This window comes from Rhodotorula paludigena (genome assembly GCF_050403205.1).
Source record: "Rhodotorula paludigena JCM10292 DNA, Rt_paludigena_JCM10292v1_ctg53, whole genome shotgun sequence".
In the NCBI taxonomy this organism is placed as follows: Eukaryota; Fungi; Basidiomycota; class Microbotryomycetes; order Sporidiobolales; family Sporidiobolaceae; genus Rhodotorula; species Rhodotorula paludigena.
In genome coordinates this window covers 135,765-152,216 of record NW_027481405.1, presented here as the reverse complement: position 1 = coordinate 152,216, position 16,452 = coordinate 135,765, and the positions used below count along the sequence as shown (strand labels likewise).

Here is a 16,452-nt window from a genome sequence, read left to right as displayed (position 1 = left end):
CTCACGCCCGAGCGATCCATCCACCCCACGACGCCCAAGCACCCTCGAGCGCTCAGACAGCCCGCGCGCGCGCTTAGACCCTCCCGCCCCCGCCCCCCCCCCCCGCCCCCCGCCCCCCCCCCCCCCCCCTCCCGCCCCCCCCCCCCCCCCTCTGCTTCACGACAGCATGGTCCTCTGGTGCACTCAGGCTATTCCCGCTGCACATTCCAGCTCCACACAGGGAGACAGCAAAGTCCCTCAGCACAGAGAGTGCAAGATGTGTGCATGCTGCATTGCTGGACGCAGTTGTGCAATTGCACTTCTGAGTCCTGACAACTTGCGTGCTGTGCAGGTGTTAACTGCAGCACGGAGAGAAAAGATGGCAACAATCAATACGCAGTCCAGCAGAACACAGACAGGGTCTGACAGGCATACAGAGATAGTGAAGGGGGAAAGGGGGAGAGTGGCAATGGAGAACTGCAATTGCAACACAGTCAAATGAAAGGGACAAGTGAAAGCCACAAGGTCTGCGCAACTGAAACCACAAGTGACAAGAGCAACAGAGGACAACAAGCACACAGCAAGGACTTGCAAAGCAACTTGCTGCTTGTGATAGTGGCTCACATTGACTTCCTCCTCACAGGGATAACACTGAACAGCCAAATCCCCTGTTTGAAACCGGATTCAATCACCCTGACCTCTTGTAGCGACCACTTTGCTTTGCAATGGACATTTGCAGACCTTGCACGGTCAATGTCAGACTGCGGCAGTCTACCGCCAGTGATTGCTTGATCAAAACAGTTTGACTTGCTCTCCTTGCTGCCGCACGTCTTCCTGGACCACCGGCTGATTTGGGAGGGCAGTGAATTTGTCACAACTGTTGGTGTGCAGCCTGAAAGAGCAAAATGGCATGTCGACAGGACGAGGGAGCGCCTTTGAGCTGGAGGCGCAAAACACGCACTTGCCTGCTTGCCTAACTGCCACTCTTACCCCATTACGCGGGCTTTGAGGGCTTGTCAAGCGGAGCATGGCGTTGCTGCAGTACAGTAGAATCTGCCTACAAGGAACAGGTTGGGACTCAGGAGCGCCCATCTCTGTTTCTTGCAGACATTTGTTTCTTGCAGGCGCCGGACTTTGGCTGGGTGTCAGGGGTTTGGGAGGGCACTTGAGTTTCTAACACACGTATGTTTCTTATAGGTGTGATGCTTATAGGCAGATCCTACCGTAGACAGCAGCGTATAAAGGACGGAGAACCCAAGGTGAGTGCGCAAGGTGGCACAAAGGCGCCCAAGGTGTATAAGGCATGGAGGACACGCTGGCGCCAGCGAAGCACCGTAAGCCTGTTTCACCGCTCTGCAGCTCGCATTGCGCCTTCCGGTGTTTTCTCCTTGCAAGCATGCACAAAACGCTGCTTGACAGACCAGGAGACGCCTTGAGCTCACCCCCAGAAGCTGCAATGAACTTCATTTTTGAGATCAAAGTGCAATGAGAAGGCACTCTTGGGCCCAGGTGGGTTGGTCATGCGAGTCTGGCTGGCCAGTTGTCACCAACGGCGCAGAGTATTGGAGCAACGGTGAAGGAAAAGCAGAGACCCCCTCCCCCTCCCCAGCGCATACCACTTGGTGAATGTGCAAGGCAACCCGCAGCCGGACTGGCAGATGACGAGATACCTTTGGCAGGACTGGGAGGTCCTTGTCTCAAGCTGAATTGAGTATTACTCTCCAAACTGTCCCACCTCAGGTGTAGGGCATGGAAGCCAGCAGAAGAAGGCATTCCGCCAATCAGTCCGTCCTCCCTGGGAAAAACAGGCAAATCAGCTTGACAAAGCCGCACAAGGCGTCTGCACATCAGGCAGACACACACTGATCTGGAAGCTTGCTCAAGTTTCACAGCAGAGTGAGCTTGTATTTCACTGAAGGCATGAAGCCGGCAGCAGGTGGTTCAGGAGGAAGGAGGCTGGCGGTGTAGGTGGTGTACCCATCCGGGAGATCCAGACCAACTTCAGCAAGACGTTCAACATCCTCCTTAAGCTGCCTCCAGATCTTGATCTTGTCTGTCAACTGCGAAGGAGGAGCTCCAGCCAGTCAAGGAACACAGTGCCCGGTCAAAAAATTCAGGACGTACCTGGTATTCAACAACACGGGCACTGGTTGATGGCAAACACCAGAAGTACGTTATGTGGTCTGTCCCCTCACCTGCCGGGTCCGGGATGATGAAAGTGCAGGGCTGCAGGCCGATCTTGACCTTGGGCATGGCTTTGCGGCGGCCGACAGCCGGAACCTGGTTGTGCAGATACCGCAGAATGACTTCACAAATCTTCATGCCGACACACGCAAGTATGCTGCACGAGAAGGCTTGTTAACGAGATGATGAAGGGAAGCAGAATGGACTTCTCGCACCGTGGCCGATATCGCACCACTTTGCGCAACAAGGTCGGCACGCGTGCGGTCATCTCGCTGGTCGAAATTTCGCTCATCTGCACAACGTCAGCGGCGCCCACCTGGCAAGAAAATCCGGCGGGCCCGCACCTCGGCAGAAGGTCGCTCGACCAGATTCGTTGAACCGAGCCCAAACAACGGCAATTTCGGCCCCTCAGACGGATGAAGCAAACGTGGGGTCAGCCCCGACTCGGCAAGGCATCTCCAGAAGTGATTGGTCGGATTGGCATCTGTGCGGACGAGAAGGTGAATACGACTGCATACAGAGCAGCAACCAGCGCGGACCACATCAGACTCACAATGTAAGCCGAGTTGCGCGCTTTTGACGCCGGGATTGATGCCGCAGAGCAGTACAGAGAGACCGTCGTCGAGGTAGTCGGGAAGAGGGTCATCCCCAAGATGAGCATACTGGCTCGGATCGGCAATCGGCCGCGCTGGACGTTTGGCCCTCTTCCGAGGCAGGGGACTGCCGGAGCGAGACGGGCTGCTCGGCGCCGCCGTAGGGGTGTCCTCGCCTTCTTCGTCTGCAATCGCGAAAAACGCGCTCGTGCCGTCCGGGCGAGGCGGCGTGCCAGAGACCTGCGAGCGCGTGCGCTTCATGCTGGGCCTCGGATCGGCGACGTCCATGTGCCCAGGCGCTGCTGACGGCGAGCGTGGCGAGCGAGCCGATCGCGACGAGGTGGGGGAACAACGAAATCGCTCGAGATGAGCGCCGAAGGCGGCGTGTTGGGTCCGTGTCTCCGGAGACGAGCAACACTCCTCTTTGACGCTCATGCCCGGACCAAGGATGGCAGGAGGAGAGGGCCGGCGTGGAAGAGGGATGAGCCCACAGAGGCGCGAACGTACGAGGTGAGCGCTGCTTCACCGCGCGCCATTAGATCGGCAGCAGCGCCTCGTCGCGGCGAGAGCGACGCGATGCATGTAAGCGCAGGCGCTGGCGGGAAGAGACGTGTTCTGCGACTCTAGCTCTCTTCGCCGTACCGCGAGAAGCTTGCGCGGAATAGCTACACAACTCGCGGAAGATGCACCCTGCTGTTGCCTGTCAATCTACAGACGCCCTCAGCTGCGCGAAAGGTCCGCAAAGGCGCTCTCGATGCAATTCTTGATCTGCGCGCCTCGTTGAGTTAGCTCAGAGCGACAGCTGTGACAGATGGCGGGATCGACGGAACGCACCTCGCGATAGCTAACAATAAGGCAGCTTTGCTCGTCGCGGGAAACAAGCATGAGCTTTTCGTCGACGCCTGCATCGAGCTATTGAGACGAAGGATGAACGAGATCAGATGGAGTGCCCGGGGCAGGGGCAAGGCAATTATTACCCACCTTGTTGAGAGCTGTGAGCACATGACTGAGATCCGTCACCGGCCGGCCAGCCTCGTCGACCTGATGGAAAACATAGTCGCGGAAGAGCTTGATAAGGTATCGGTCACCAGTTTCCGCCCACCGCGGATCGTGGTCAAACCTGCGGTTCTCGCGCAGCGTGAATGAACGTTCGTCGTTGTGCCAGGCAATGCACCGCCGAAGGGCGCCCGACGTCTCGGTAGCAAGAGGCAGAAGGAAACGCACTCGGGACGCTCATTGATGAAGCCAAACTTGACGAGTAAGCGAGTAAGGCGACCGTTCTCCAGCTCGCGCATGAGCTCGTGTTCGAGAGTGTCTTCCGCACTGTGCACACGAATGTTGTCAACGCTCCTGCAACACCACGAGTGAAGCCGATAATTGAGAGTTTGCGGTGCAAACACGTCCACGAGCCGCGGAGGAACAGCCAGTTCAACGTACACGAGACTCGAGTTCAACTCGTCCACGACTCGTGAGCCCATGAGCACGAGGACTTCTTCAATCGTTTTCCGCGGACCCGGCTTGCTCAGCAGGTAGAGCACGACGTTCTTGAGGTCGGGTGAATACATGCGCGAAATGTGGTCGACACTCTTCGGCAAGTTATGTACCGCCGTGTTTGAACCGCAAGCGAGCGCGATGATGAGTTTACCGAAGGAGAGGAGGTCATCTTGCTGTCAACGCTCGAAGGGAATGAGGTCGGCATCAGCAAAGCTGGAGCAGGAGCTCTCTGGACGGGCTCGCACCTGATGCGCCGGGATGGCCTGCCCACCGTCCCATGTCAAGCAGTCGAGGATGCCGGCGCCACCCAGCCGCACGCGATTTTTGCCCGTCACGAGGACGCGACTGACGTCGATCGTACGCATCGCGAGGCCGCTGCTGTGCACGCACTTGAGGGCAGAAGCGATCTGAACGACGTAGCTCCAGAGCACTCGTTCAGGCAGGAGAGCGCTGTTCGCGGCTCCGAGGCCTGCGGCAGGACCGGGTCCGGGAAGGGCGCCCCGGCCTTGCCGGAAGGGCGCAGGCTGGGCGGCAGGGTTGTGCGCTTGATGGTAGAGATGCGTGAGCGGGGTGGACCAGGGATTGGGCGGGAGCGTCGCGACCGGGGAGAGGTGCGCTTCGTACAGCGTTTGCGAGCACGGATGGAAGTCGTAGACGAAGACGATAGCTGACGTTCGAACCAGGTATCAGCTCTGCAGATGTGCAGGTGATACTCAAGGTATAAGAGCACGTACAGTGGTCGCCAAACGAGCGAGTGGTGAACGCTTCTCTTACGCCAACCAGTCCGGGATGTCGTACGCGTGTCCACTTCTCAACCGCCGAGATCGCTGCCTCGTGCTGAAGGCGGAACCCTACGAGAAGAGGAGCAGCAGGATCAGCTTTTTGTACCGTGCTCCCCGCGCCCGCGGACCGAACCCGATTGATCGTACCTTCGATGCGCCGCAGCATGTAACACCGGCCCTCGGATTCTTTCCACGCCTTGTACACCCATCCACGATACCCATTCCAGCCTAGCCCCCCGCTCGAACCTCCTTCACTCGGCGGCCTGTCCAGCGGGAGTAACGCGGTGTATCCGCCTACCTCGTCTGGCAGCTTCATGTCGACTGCCGACGTCGCCTGACTCGCTTCTGATTTCTGCGTAAGCGAGATGTGCAGGGCGGGCGGCAGGAAGAACGAAGTCGTAGGCGAGTGCGAGCCGTTGCGCGACGGGAGAGTGGAGGAGAGATGGCGGGGGTTTGTTGACGGGAGGGGATGGTAAAGATGGTACTGCAACTTCACGCAGGCGACTCGTCGAGTCAGCTCGGCGACACGGTCAATTTCAGGCAGCAACCGTACCGGTTGCCGGGAGAAGCCCATCGCGCCCATCGGCGGGAGCGACCCCATACCGTTATTGTAGTACGCTGCTTCGGCAGCAGCCGCCGCCGCCGCCGCCGCTGCACTGACGCCCGACAAGCCGGGAGCTCCACCGTTTGCGCCTGGCGGAGCGAGGGCGTGCGAGTAATCGTATTGGGCGAGAGCAGGGTCAGGTACGCCTTGACTGTATTCTGCGGCGCCCTGCAACATGATCCGCGCAAGTATTAATGAAAATGGCACACAGCGGTGGGCGACAGGGGAGTTTGCGCACCATGTCCATCGCGTGTTGGTAGTACTCCGCCAGTCCGTCCGGGGTCTGCTGAGCCATGCCCTCCATCGCCTGTTCGTAGCCGCCAACTTCAGCATCCGTAGGGGCTTCGTGCGCCGAAGGGCCCGTTGCGCTGTAGAAGGCAGCGTCTTCCGACAATGCAGGGCTGCAGAGCGAATGGATCAGTCTTAGCGCCGAGCGCGAGTTGCTGCCATGCACGTACGTCACAGCACGTCGCGGTACAAACTCTGCCGCCTGTGCGACCATCACGGTCCCGCCGGGCGTCATGGCGCCAGTTTCGGCTGCCGGTCCCGTCGGACCGCCCGAAGGCGAGCTGGAGGCGGCGATGCCTCCAGGGACGAAAACAGCTGCGCCAACAGCGGTCGACAAGGGCGTCGAGGACGAGGCTCTGCACGTACAAGATCGCCGCCAGGGTCGCGTAAGCGGATCGTCCGGAGCGCGTCGAGTTGCGCGACTAAAAACGGAGTACGCACGACGGAGCCGGGCTCGCGGGATGGGAGGGCACGCCGGGTAGCTCATGCGAGAACTGGCAGCCGCGATCCGCGTACTTGCAGCTGCCGAAGAGCTGCAGGTTGCGGCACAGCTTGTCCCCCTTGGACGACGGAACAGCAGCGGGCTTGGGCGTCGGCGAGAGCCCCGGGTGGCCAGGCGGAGGCTTGACGATCGCGATGGCCGCTGAGCCACCTGCTGGCGCCATCGCGTCAGTGTGTAGCAACCGAGCAGGCGACACTCAGCACCCAGATGCGGGAGAGACGCCCGCGAGAGGGGGACACCTGGCGCATCTTCCTCTCGCATACTCCACATTGGAGTGAGAGTAGAGCATTCTCGGACTAAGCCCTGGTGCAGATCGCAGCACAACCAGTTATGGCCGACGGCCTCTCCCTGAAAATGCGAGACCCGTCTGGCCGAACGATGCGCTCATGGAGTCCCGCGTGCATCGTTCGCCTTGCTCAAGATCAAGCTTGCGTAAAGAGTTGCCTGTGTGCCCTGCCCGCGGAGCTGCAGCACAGCAAGCGTCTCAAGCTCGGCATCGCTGCTGACTTCCCCGTCCCCGACCTTCGCCCGTCCGGGGCGCCGGTTTCGTTTACCGCTTTCCCGCCCTCGTCTCGAGCGCATTAGCCTGGGCGCCACCGGCCGACGTTCACGGCGCGCGACTACAGCACTCGGAGCGACCGCCGAACCGCAAGCATGAGGTGCGTACATTGCCGCCGACTCGCAGGCTCGGCACGGCTGCCCGAGCGACGCTAAGCGACGCTAATCCTCCTCGCCCGTCTCCCTCTTCCTCTGCGCCTTCGCCTGCATGTCGTGGACGGCCAGTGGGACCACGGGCTACAACTACGGCTACTGGGGAGGGGGCGATGGCGGTGATTTCAGCTCGAGCTGGTGCGCCTCACTCTGCCGAATGCCGAAGGGGTTCCCACCTTAGTTCACAGTGCCGCAGGGCTGACCTGCATTGTCGTTCGTCTCGATAGGGTCACTTGGGTATCGATTGTTGTCGTTGCCGGCGTCGTGATCGCTCTCCTGTGTTCCCGGTTCGTCTCTCGCGTGAGAACCTCCTGTCGCGGCGTTCGTAGCCCGCTAACTTGTCGTGCGGTCCCGTCTGCAGGTATTTCTACATCCGCCGGTACTACGTGCCATCGTTCCGCGCGTACTTTGTGCCCGCCAAAGGCATACATATCGCGTGGCTCGGCCTGCATGTCCATGGAGCACCGGCGCGCATACCCCGCGAGCCGCCCCCGTCGTACTCCGCGTACGGAATGGCTCGACGAAGGCGTCGAGGACGACAAACTGTCGGCGATACTGTCGGTGAGGGCGGCGCTCGATTTGGTGGGCCGGACGAGGACGACGGCTGGGACCTCGACACGGCCGAGCGCGGGCTCAAAGACGAGCTGCCGCGCTACTACGTCGATGTGGGGTTGCCAGGCTATTCCGCCGGCGGAGGGTCGGGAGCGGAGGCAGCCGAGCGGATCCGTCGCGACGAAGGCGAGGATAGCGTTGCGTTGCCGAGCGCAGCAGAGTACGAGGCGGCTTCGCGGGCGAGTCGAGCTGGTGTCGCGGAGCCAGTCTACCCTCCGACTGCGCACCTAGCTCCCTCAGCGACCCTCGACGCACCCCAGCCGGCAACACCGCAACCTCCCTTTGTCCGCTCGCCTTCGTTACTCTCGGCCTTCCGCCTCGGTTCCTCACCCGCTCCGCCCAGCAACCTTCGACCATACAGTCGACCCAGTACTTCGCTCGCCGACAATGCTGGTCTCGCATTCGAATCAGACTCTGCACGAGCAGATCCCCCGGTTGGCACGAGAAGGCGGACTTCGACCGACTCGAGCTCTTCCTGCACGACGAAGTGTGAAGATGCCGAGCCCTCGACGTCATCTTCCGGCCAATCGCGCCGCAAGCTGGACATTACTGGTGAGGCGAGTCGCGCTAGCACTTCTGGCACGCTGCACGCGGAGGGGGACAGAGGGAGGGGCAAGGAGGGCGAGCGCACGCAACCCGATCATGAGGCGTGATGGCGCCGGTCCTTGTAGACCTCTTAGTGTGATATCCAGCTTGTATGTCCCGGCCGAGCGATGGACCACGCTGAAGCGCTGATGCTGCGATCGCACGATCCGAAATGCCAAGCTACATGTCGTGGTAGATTGCCGTCTAAATGGTGGAAAGGGCTACATGGAACAGGCGGAGAGGTGTACGAGAGCTGCTCAATGCGAAACCAGGCCCATGATCCGAACCTCGTGTCCGCCTGATGACGATGAACCCAGGATGCGGCAAGACACGACGCTGAAGAAGGCAAATGCTCAGACAAATCAGCGGCAATGGCCGTGCGTGCAGGAACGTAGGACGCACTGCTTCTCGGTAGGCAGGTGATCCTGCACCTCTGTCCATTTCGAGTGCGCAGGTCCGTCGGCTTGATAGGCGTCTATCGTAACGGCATCGCCCTCGGCATCGTCAATCCAGCAAGCAACCTGACCCGGTAGCTCCGCTGTCAGGCCCTTCTTCGGCCCAGACCAGGTCCACTGCGAGGCGAAAGATAAGTCGGCTTGTGTCGTGCTCGCGACTGCAAAACATCACGCACAACGGCAACTCCGACGGTGCTACCTTCAGCAGGGAAGCGAATGACCGAACCGGGTTCGCTACTGGACCATGCGGCCTTGTCGTTCCACTCCACGCGCTGCCAGCCAGCCGACATGTGCTCGTCGTGGATTGTCGGCGACCCGCCAATGACCGCAGCCCGCGAAGAGTGCATAGGAAGGAGAGGGTGCGATTTGGACGCCGCAAAGTTGCAAACGGGGGCGCTTTGGTCGACTCGGCCAGTCGCCGTGAACTGACGGCGCGGAACGTCACCGTCTGCGATCCACGCCCGTAGAGACCGACGAGACTGTCTGCGTACCTTCTCCCACGCACGTAGACGCGGTACCTTGCCCCAGGTGTCCTCAGTTGGCCACGGAGTGTCGGCCTTAGCGAGAAGACGTCCCCGCGCGAGCTCTTGTCGTGTGATGCAGAGCTGCTCTGCCATGTATAGCGAAAGCATGTCCGCCAGAGCGTTGTGCCCATGCACGTTGACGTGGCGCTGTGATAGGACAGGGTATAAGTACGGAGCTGAGCTGTGCACCGACAGGACGCACATAATCCGGCGCGCCGTCCCAGAACTTGGTAAAGTACTCGGGCGCGACGTCAGGGCGCTCAAGGAGGTATGGGAGGAGGAAATTCTTGATACTGCAGCAGCGGATGCGTCTGTTAGCCGAGTCCAAGGAGGGCAAGACACCAATTTCCGCACGTGATGACGGGGATGTCGAAGAATTGCGAGAGTAAGAGGTTTGACGCTGCACCACGCGCCATGTCGTCGAACGAAAGCGCAAAGACGGACAGGCGAATCACAGCTGGCTCGTTGGGCAGATTGAGGAGCGTGCGGAAGAGAACGTCGTCGGCCTCGAGCGTCGTCTGGGCGAAGTCGTTGTTGACGTCGAGCTCAACAAGCCACATGTCGATGTCGGTTTCCGGTACCATCGTGCGGTAACAGAAGGAGTAGAAAGCCGAGTCCATCGCGGGTGCGGCGCCATTGTAGAGCTCCGTTTGCGGGAACGTCTTCTGGAAATCCTCGAGCCAGCGGTAAGGCCACGCCGGCCCGACGACCTTGCCTCCATGATCCAGGCCGTGACCTGCAGTGACCGACGCCCCCAATACGCCGATCTTGACCTTCTCGCCTCGCAACGCCTTCGCCAGCACTTTGCGCACTCGCACGCCTGACCCTTCGTACGCTCGCGAGACGCGGATGGCCGAATCGCCATACTCGCAGAGCGGGTTCGTAGGGTCAATGTCGCAGGGTCGACATGATGCCGGGCTGGTTGCGCTCAAAGTACGCAGGGCCGGCAGGGCCGGCAACGCCTTGCTGAAGGTCGGCACCAGGCTCGTGACAGGTGACGGCACTCGGTGCACAAGCACACCGGCGAGGAAGCTGGCGCTGGCGAGGAGGACAAGGACGATAGGCGGCGGCAAGCGGATACGAGGTGGGCGAGGTGCAGTGGAATGTCCGAAAAACGACAGCCGATCAGGCGAATCTGGCAGTCGAATCGACGAGTTGCGCCCGCGCAGCATCGTGACGGACAGCTCCTTGCAGAGCAAAAGCCCGTGCAGTGTGAGGCAAAGAGGAGGATGGCGACGTGCGCGATGAAGGCACGCTGCCCACCCGTCTCTCCGGCCGCCTCCCTACTCTGAGCCTAGCACAAGAGGATCCAGACCGGAATGCCGGGTGCGAGAGCTCGGCGCCACGTTGGAAGCCGGACTAGTGAAACAAGCTTGTCGCGAAGTGTTTCGCCGAAAAGGGGAGGAGAGGAGCCGCCACCTCGAAGACCAGCCTCTCGGAAGCTCCAGCCAGGCATGGATGGGCATTGCGTTCGGGCTCCAAGCCCACCACGAGCTTGTTGGCTTGAGCCGGGCAGGGATCCGCGCGTGCAGGCCGGGCTCCCTCGCAGGCAGAGCAGGCGTAAGGTGCCGGACTTAAATCGGAACGACTGCAGGCACGACCGGGCCAGCCCTGCGTTCCCTTCTATCGTAGCCGAGTGTTCCGCTTATGCCCGCAGCACTTGAGCCTGCTGTATCAGGAGACGGTACAGTACAGTGGACGGGAGACTGGCTCCGGCCGCCTCGCCCGCCTCGCCAGCCGTGCCGCGCGCGCCACCACCCGCCTTCCACCCACCCTGGCATCTGCTGCTTGCTCGCCTCCGCAGACTCTCGCTCTGGCGATGCGGTCATCACATGGTCCCAAGCTCGCGGCTGGGCCTTGCCGCTCATCCAGCCGCCGCTCGAGCCTTGCAGAACCCACATCTCACCCACACATTAACGGTCGACGATTGAGAGCATCACGCGGCAGAATGCTGTTCTAGGTCCAGCCTGTCGTCAGCATTGAGCAGAGTCGCAAAGATCCCGGTTTGCCCTCTGCGCCAAGCTCTGCGCACGAATGCAGGAAATGAGCTGGTCTGAGTTTTTGTTCCGCTTGTCTTCCGCGGCTCGCAGCTGTCGGTCAAGCTGGGTCAAGCTGAAGCAGTGGTTGGTCTCTGGCAAGGCAATCAAGCAGCTGCGTACAGGGATGCTTCCGCTTGATCCAGCGGGTGGTAGCCGCCGTGGACGCGGAAAGAAAAAGCGGGCAGTGTTTCTCCCACGAAGGGCGAATCAGCGAGAGCTTCAAACATCATGAACACTCTGCCCGGTTGTGTGTGAGCTCCAAAGAGTTTGGTGCGACCCGCTCGTCCCGGACCTCGCGCGACGCGAGGCGACGCGCCTCACCTTTCTCCGCCGTCCCACCGCCGCCTACCTCCTCTGAGCCCGCTCTTGGATCCACAGACAGCATGAGCATCATCAACATCACGTTCGCTGCGCCCCAGGCTACTTCCACACGCCCAGCAGCAGGCTGACCCCCGTCCCCCCCTCCTGCTTCGTCTCCTCCGCTTGCAGCGATGTCACTGTCCTCAACAACCCGGGCAAGTTCACCGACCCATACCTCTTCAAAATCACCTTCGAGTGCATGGCATCTCTGCAAGACGGCAAGTCCGCTCCTTCATCTGACTTGGAGTGTTCGGCTGCTGATCGCATCTCGGCACACTGTGCGCAGATCTCGAGTGGAAGCTCACGTATGTTGGCAGCGCCGAGAGCGACTCGTTCGACCAGGAGCTCGACACGTGCATGGTCGGACCGGTTCCGGTCGGCGTGAACAGTTTCGAGTTCGAGGTGCGGCGTCTCTCGCAGCTGCATCTCGCCAGACCAGGCTCCAGTCCTTCTTCTGAGTATGGCTGACGATCAAAATGACTCGCAGGCTGCGGCGCCTCTTCCGTCGCGCATTCCAGCTTCCGACCTCATCGGCGTAACGGTCATCCTGCTCACCTGCGCCTACAACGACGCCGAATTCGTGCGGATAGGCTACTACGTCAACACGGAGCACGGCGACCCCGAGCTGAAGAAGCAGTACGACGCCTCGCTGGAGGAGGGCGCGGAGGAAAAGGGGATCAAGGCGCCGGACGCAACCCAGCACATCGACACTCTCGTGCGCAGCGTCCTCGCAGACAAGCCGCGCGTGACCAAGTTCAACATCCAGTGGTGCGCTGAGTACCCGATTATCACCTTGAAGGCAAGCGTCGTATCGCTGACGCTTTTCTACCTCGTAGGGATGCACCCGCGCCGGTACCAACGATGACTTCGGGTGCTGTCGGCGGGATTGGAGTACCAGCGTCGCAGGTGATGGGAGAAGCCACCGCCGCCGCGCCGCCGCCGCCTTTCAACCCGTACCAGGCAACCGCATGATCGTGGCCCGCTCACATGCGGCTTCTTCTTCTATTTCACCCACTTGTTTTCGTAGCCGTTCGGCCTCTTTGCTCGCTTGCAAGCACCTGTTGTTCTCCATCGATGTGAGCCGCTAGAAGTCGACGCTCGCAAGTGCCGACGAGGAGCAGCTCCGTTGCATGCCCTGGGTCCGCTAAAAGTGCCCCTTCCGCGCGTCGCCCCAGACCTGGAACGGCAGCTTCCAGTACCTCTTGTGCAGTGACGGCTCGAACGGGTTGTAGTCGACCGAGGGTGAGGCGAGCCGTGCGAGGTAGGAGCGAGTCGGGGTCTGCGCGAGGGCATTTGACGATATCAGCATCGACGACTACCTGGAAATTCGGTCGGAGGACGCACTGCTGAGAGAAAGACGGGCACAGCGCGTTTAGGAACTCCCGTCGTCCCCTGGAAGCACTCCCTCGCGGTCCGCAGCTCGGCTTCTGCAATGCCCGCGAGCTGGGCGACCGCGTCTTGCAGTCCTTCTGCGTTCGGTCCCTGGCGGAAGAGCGCCTCTTCTCGCAGGTTGTGGCGCGCAGCTGCGGCGGCGACGGAGGTCAGCGCGGAGACAGGGTGAAGAGGATGCGGACGATGCGCACCGACTTCGAGCGGGATCACATTGACCCGCTTTGACGCATGATGCGGGATAGACCGGAGAAGCGTCGCGATGGTCATCGCCACGGCGAGGTGGCTCGCGGCGTGGTCGAGCGTCAGGTCGTCTGCCTCCTTGAGCATCTCCACCGAGCCTGCCTCGACAGGGTCGTGCTCATGGCCCATGTGCTGGAACGGCTGGGTATGCCGTGTCGCGCCTGTAAGCATGGCGGGATCGGGCACGGACCCGGCTGCGGTCGCTTGCAGGAGGAGGTAGAGCAGCGAGGCCTGCGTTCCGGCGCTGTAGTCGGCGAGGTCTCGCAGGGAGGGGAAGGTCGGGTTGTTGAAGTGATTCTCGCGCGCGTTGATCAACCGCATGAAGTGGTACTGCGAGAGCGCAGGTCGTTGCGGCAGGTTGCCGAGGAGGTTGAGGATAGGGTGCGGCGGCGCCTTGTGCTGTATTCGCCGGCGGATCAGCACATACATCACGGACGATCCAGAAGCAGTCGCACGCTGCCTGATTGAGGAATTACGCACCTCGTAGAGACCTTTGATCGCGTCCCTCCACCACTGGAACCGCATCCGCCCGACGAGCTGGTTCGAAACCTGATCGGGCAGCGCAGCGATCTCGGCGTTGAAAGCTCGCAGCGCGAGATACGCTGGCTGGACGGGCGACGGGTAGAAGTACGATGCCCAGATGGCCTCATGGTCGGTGCGACGGACGAGGTCGCCGGCGTACGCGAGCGACTTGGAGTAGGTGTCGGCGTTCGAGACTGGTCCAGCAGCCTGTCTGAGCAAGGAAGTGGCGCGCATGGCGAGTGTGGGCGGTCGAGGAGAGTCTCGCGATGACGGAGGGGCGATGAAGATGTCAAAGTATCGCTCCGCAGGGACGCTTGCAAGTGGCTCTGAACCACTTCAGGTTGCTCCCTGAGCACCTAAAGCCAGTTGCTGGATTTGCTTGAGCTAGTCCGAACAAGGTCAACGAGATCGAGAAGGCCAATCCGTCTTCTGACATTTCGTAGCCCAGTGCGCGCCTCTGCGGCGCGAGCAAGCCTTGGCCCGAGCAGAGAGGAGTAAGCTACAGAGGGACAACACAGGGCGCGCCCTGTATAGCGCTCGCTTTGGCACTGGACACGGAAGCGGACCTCTCGCGCAGGGCGCCCGACCAGCGGGCGAGACTAGGCACAGAACGATGCTTTTGGTATTTCTCGAGGTCGCTGCAGGGCAGGAGACGGAACAAGGCGGGAACAGGGGAAGAACACAGATGGAGAAAGGGAGGGAAAGGACACGGCACCGCCTGCGCGACGCGAGCGCCAGCTCTGCGTCGCTCACAGTCGCGCCTTGGTCGACGCATCGCCGGCGCTAGCACCAGGCAGTCAGAGCTTGGGCTGCTGGATGAAGTTGACGCCCTTGGTGATGGACCCGGGAAGCTCGCCCAGGCAGGCCTGGAGGAGCTCCTTCTCGTACGACGAGAGCTGGCCGAGCGGGTGGAGCTTCTCGACACCGTTCGGCTGCGCGGAGGAACGAAAGTCAGCATGAACTCGGTTCCGACACGGGAAGAAGACAACGCACGCCGAGCTCGACGGGCACCGAGAAGAAGGCGAGGTCCTGGCCAATCTCCTGCTGAATGTCCTTGGCCTCGGCGACGTAGACGTAGCTAGGCGCGACGACGCCCTTCTTGCCCTGGAACGCGGCGCCGATGAGCTGCTCGGCAAACTTGTACCCAGCGTACGCCATCGAGAGGGTCGCCGAGCCAGCGCCCGCCTTGGCCTCGACGACCTCGTCGCCACCGAACTGGATGCGGTGAATGAGCGCCTTGAGCTTCTCCGTGTCCGAGAAGAGCGACTCGGGGAGCGCGGGCTTGGCCTGCGAGAGGAGCGGGAGGATAGTGACACCGGAGTGGCCGCCAACGACCGGGATGGTGTACTCGGGCGCCGAGTTGGGCTTGCCGATCGCCTGCGCCGACATGGTCGACGAGCGGACGACATCGAGGGTCGTGACACCGAAGAGGCTGTGCCGCGGTAAGTCGAGTCGGCGTCAGCACCTTTCGTGACCTTCAACGACGCCTTCCTCGACACTACACCGGCAGCAGGCATCTGCACATGCCGGCAGTGCAGCACGAGCGTTGCGAAACGCACCGCTTCGGGTCAAAGACGCCGGCAGCCTTGAGGACCTCGGCAGCGATGGGGACGGTCGAGTTGACGGGGTTCGAGATGATGAGGACAAACGCCTTGGGGCAGAAGTCGGCGATGCCCTGCGCGAGGTCGCGCACGATGCCGGCGTTGATGTTGAAGAGGTCGTCGCGGGTCATGCCGGGCTGTCATCGTGCACGCGCGAGGTCGGCGAAAGAAAGACGAGGCAATTTTGGGAGGGTGCGAGGAAGGTTCCAAGGTCAACACGCCGCGTCTCATCAAGGTGGAGAGGATTGAGGGGAAGATCGATGCGGGGACCACACGCGGCGACACAGCCCCACTGCGAACGACGGCACGCCAGGGACTACGGTCCCAACAAGCGATACCTTCGCCATCGTGCAGCGCACCATGCCCAGCAAGGGCCCAGCTAAAGAGCGCAGGCAGTCGCCAGCCGCGGCTCGACGCGAGGACCGCTCGGGGCGCTCAACGACTCCCCACACGAGCCCAACACGGCGCGAGCAAGCGCAGAGGGCCGAGGAAGAGGCAGACAGACCTTGCGCGGGACACCAGCGGGGATAATGACGAGGTCGGCGCCCGTAAGCGCCTGCTTGAGGCCGTCGTCGTCCTTGGTGTAGCCAGCGGTGGTCGCCGGCGAGTCGACGTGGCTGCAGTCGGCAGCGACACCGCGCACGACGGGGACGACATCGAAGAGAGCAAGGTCGGTGACGGCGGGGTTCATCTTGACGAGGAGCGAGAGCGGCTGGCCGATTCCTGCGGCGACGAGGCGGAGGGGAGAGAGGCAGGTGAGCGCGAGCTGCAGGGGCGTGCAGGGAAGTGCTCACCGCCAGCAGCGCCGAGCACAGCAACCTTGAGTCCGGGCATGGTGTCTTTGAGAGTTTGGCGTGAGGCGGAGTGAAGGGAAGAAGCGGAAGAGCCGCGAGCCGAGTCGGGACGAGGCTGAGCTGCCCGCGGGCCGCGCCGCGCTCGCTGTGGGCGAGTCTCGAGGGCAGGAGCGGGCAGAGTGAGCTACACG

General features: G+C 61.6%; 7 protein-coding genes across 7 annotated transcripts; 2 read left to right on the top strand and 5 right to left on the bottom strand.

Moving 5' to 3' along the window:
• Positions 1–1,865: 1,865 nt before the first annotated feature.
• On the bottom strand, positions 1,866–3,017 carry JCM10292_005391 (mismatch-specific DNA-glycosylase; the record flags this gene model as incomplete). Its single annotated transcript, XM_076651597.1, has 5 exons — positions 1,866–2,039; positions 2,104–2,320; positions 2,379–2,455; positions 2,508–2,647; positions 2,717–3,017. 5 exons carry the CDS (start codon positions 3,015–3,017, stop codon positions 1,866–1,868), a joined length of 909 nt encoding a protein of 302 aa, XP_076502903.1.
• A 459-nt stretch (positions 3,018–3,476) lies between these two features.
• Positions 3,477–6,589, bottom strand: PAN3 (PAN-complex poly(A)-binding subunit PAN3; the record flags this gene model as incomplete). Its single annotated transcript, XM_076651596.1, has 12 exons — positions 3,477–3,524; positions 3,591–3,668; positions 3,738–3,876; positions 3,981–4,106; positions 4,194–4,423; positions 4,496–4,917; positions 4,985–5,101; positions 5,180–5,522; positions 5,586–5,804; positions 5,875–6,037; positions 6,095–6,280; positions 6,366–6,589. 12 exons carry the CDS (start codon positions 6,587–6,589, stop codon positions 3,477–3,479), a joined length of 2,295 nt encoding a protein of 764 aa, XP_076502902.1.
• Positions 6,590–7,192: 603 nt separating this feature from the next.
• JCM10292_005389 (uncharacterized protein) lies at positions 7,193–8,402 on the top strand (the record flags this gene model as incomplete). Its single annotated transcript, XM_076651595.1, has 3 exons — positions 7,193–7,275; positions 7,365–7,424; positions 7,499–8,402. The coding sequence occupies 3 exons, from the start codon at positions 7,193–7,195 to the stop codon at positions 8,400–8,402; spliced, it is 1,047 nt and encodes a 348-aa protein (XP_076502901.1).
• A 189-nt stretch (positions 8,403–8,591) lies between these two features.
• On the bottom strand, positions 8,592–10,485 carry JCM10292_005388 (uncharacterized protein; the record flags this gene model as incomplete). Its single annotated transcript, XM_076651594.1, has 6 exons — positions 8,592–8,670; positions 8,737–8,906; positions 8,966–9,214; positions 9,281–9,460; positions 9,516–9,606; positions 9,668–10,485. 6 exons carry the CDS (start codon positions 10,483–10,485, stop codon positions 8,592–8,594), a joined length of 1,587 nt encoding a protein of 528 aa, XP_076502900.1.
• A 1,250-nt stretch (positions 10,486–11,735) lies between these two features.
• Positions 11,736–12,684, top strand: JCM10292_005387 (ASF1 family histone chaperone; the record flags this gene model as incomplete). The annotated part of the gene is made up of 5 exons (XM_076651593.1): positions 11,736–11,755; positions 11,842–11,930; positions 11,999–12,114; positions 12,200–12,480; positions 12,549–12,684. The coding sequence occupies 5 exons, from the start codon at positions 11,736–11,738 to the stop codon at positions 12,682–12,684; spliced, it is 642 nt and encodes a 213-aa protein (XP_076502899.1).
• Positions 12,685–12,856: 172 nt separating this feature from the next.
• On the bottom strand, positions 12,857–14,100 carry JCM10292_005386 (uncharacterized protein; the record flags this gene model as incomplete). The annotated part of the gene is made up of 4 exons (XM_076651592.1): positions 12,857–12,991; positions 13,057–13,235; positions 13,296–13,743; positions 13,825–14,100. 4 exons carry the CDS (start codon positions 14,098–14,100, stop codon positions 12,857–12,859), a joined length of 1,038 nt encoding a protein of 345 aa, XP_076502898.1.
• A 563-nt stretch (positions 14,101–14,663) lies between these two features.
• Positions 14,664–16,301, bottom strand: JCM10292_005385 (malate dehydrogenase; the record flags this gene model as incomplete). The annotated part of the gene is made up of 5 exons (XM_076651591.1): positions 14,664–14,798; positions 14,860–15,298; positions 15,426–15,604; positions 15,973–16,190; positions 16,262–16,301. 5 exons carry the CDS (start codon positions 16,299–16,301, stop codon positions 14,664–14,666), a joined length of 1,011 nt encoding a protein of 336 aa, XP_076502897.1.
• Positions 16,302–16,452: the final 151 nt, after the last annotated feature.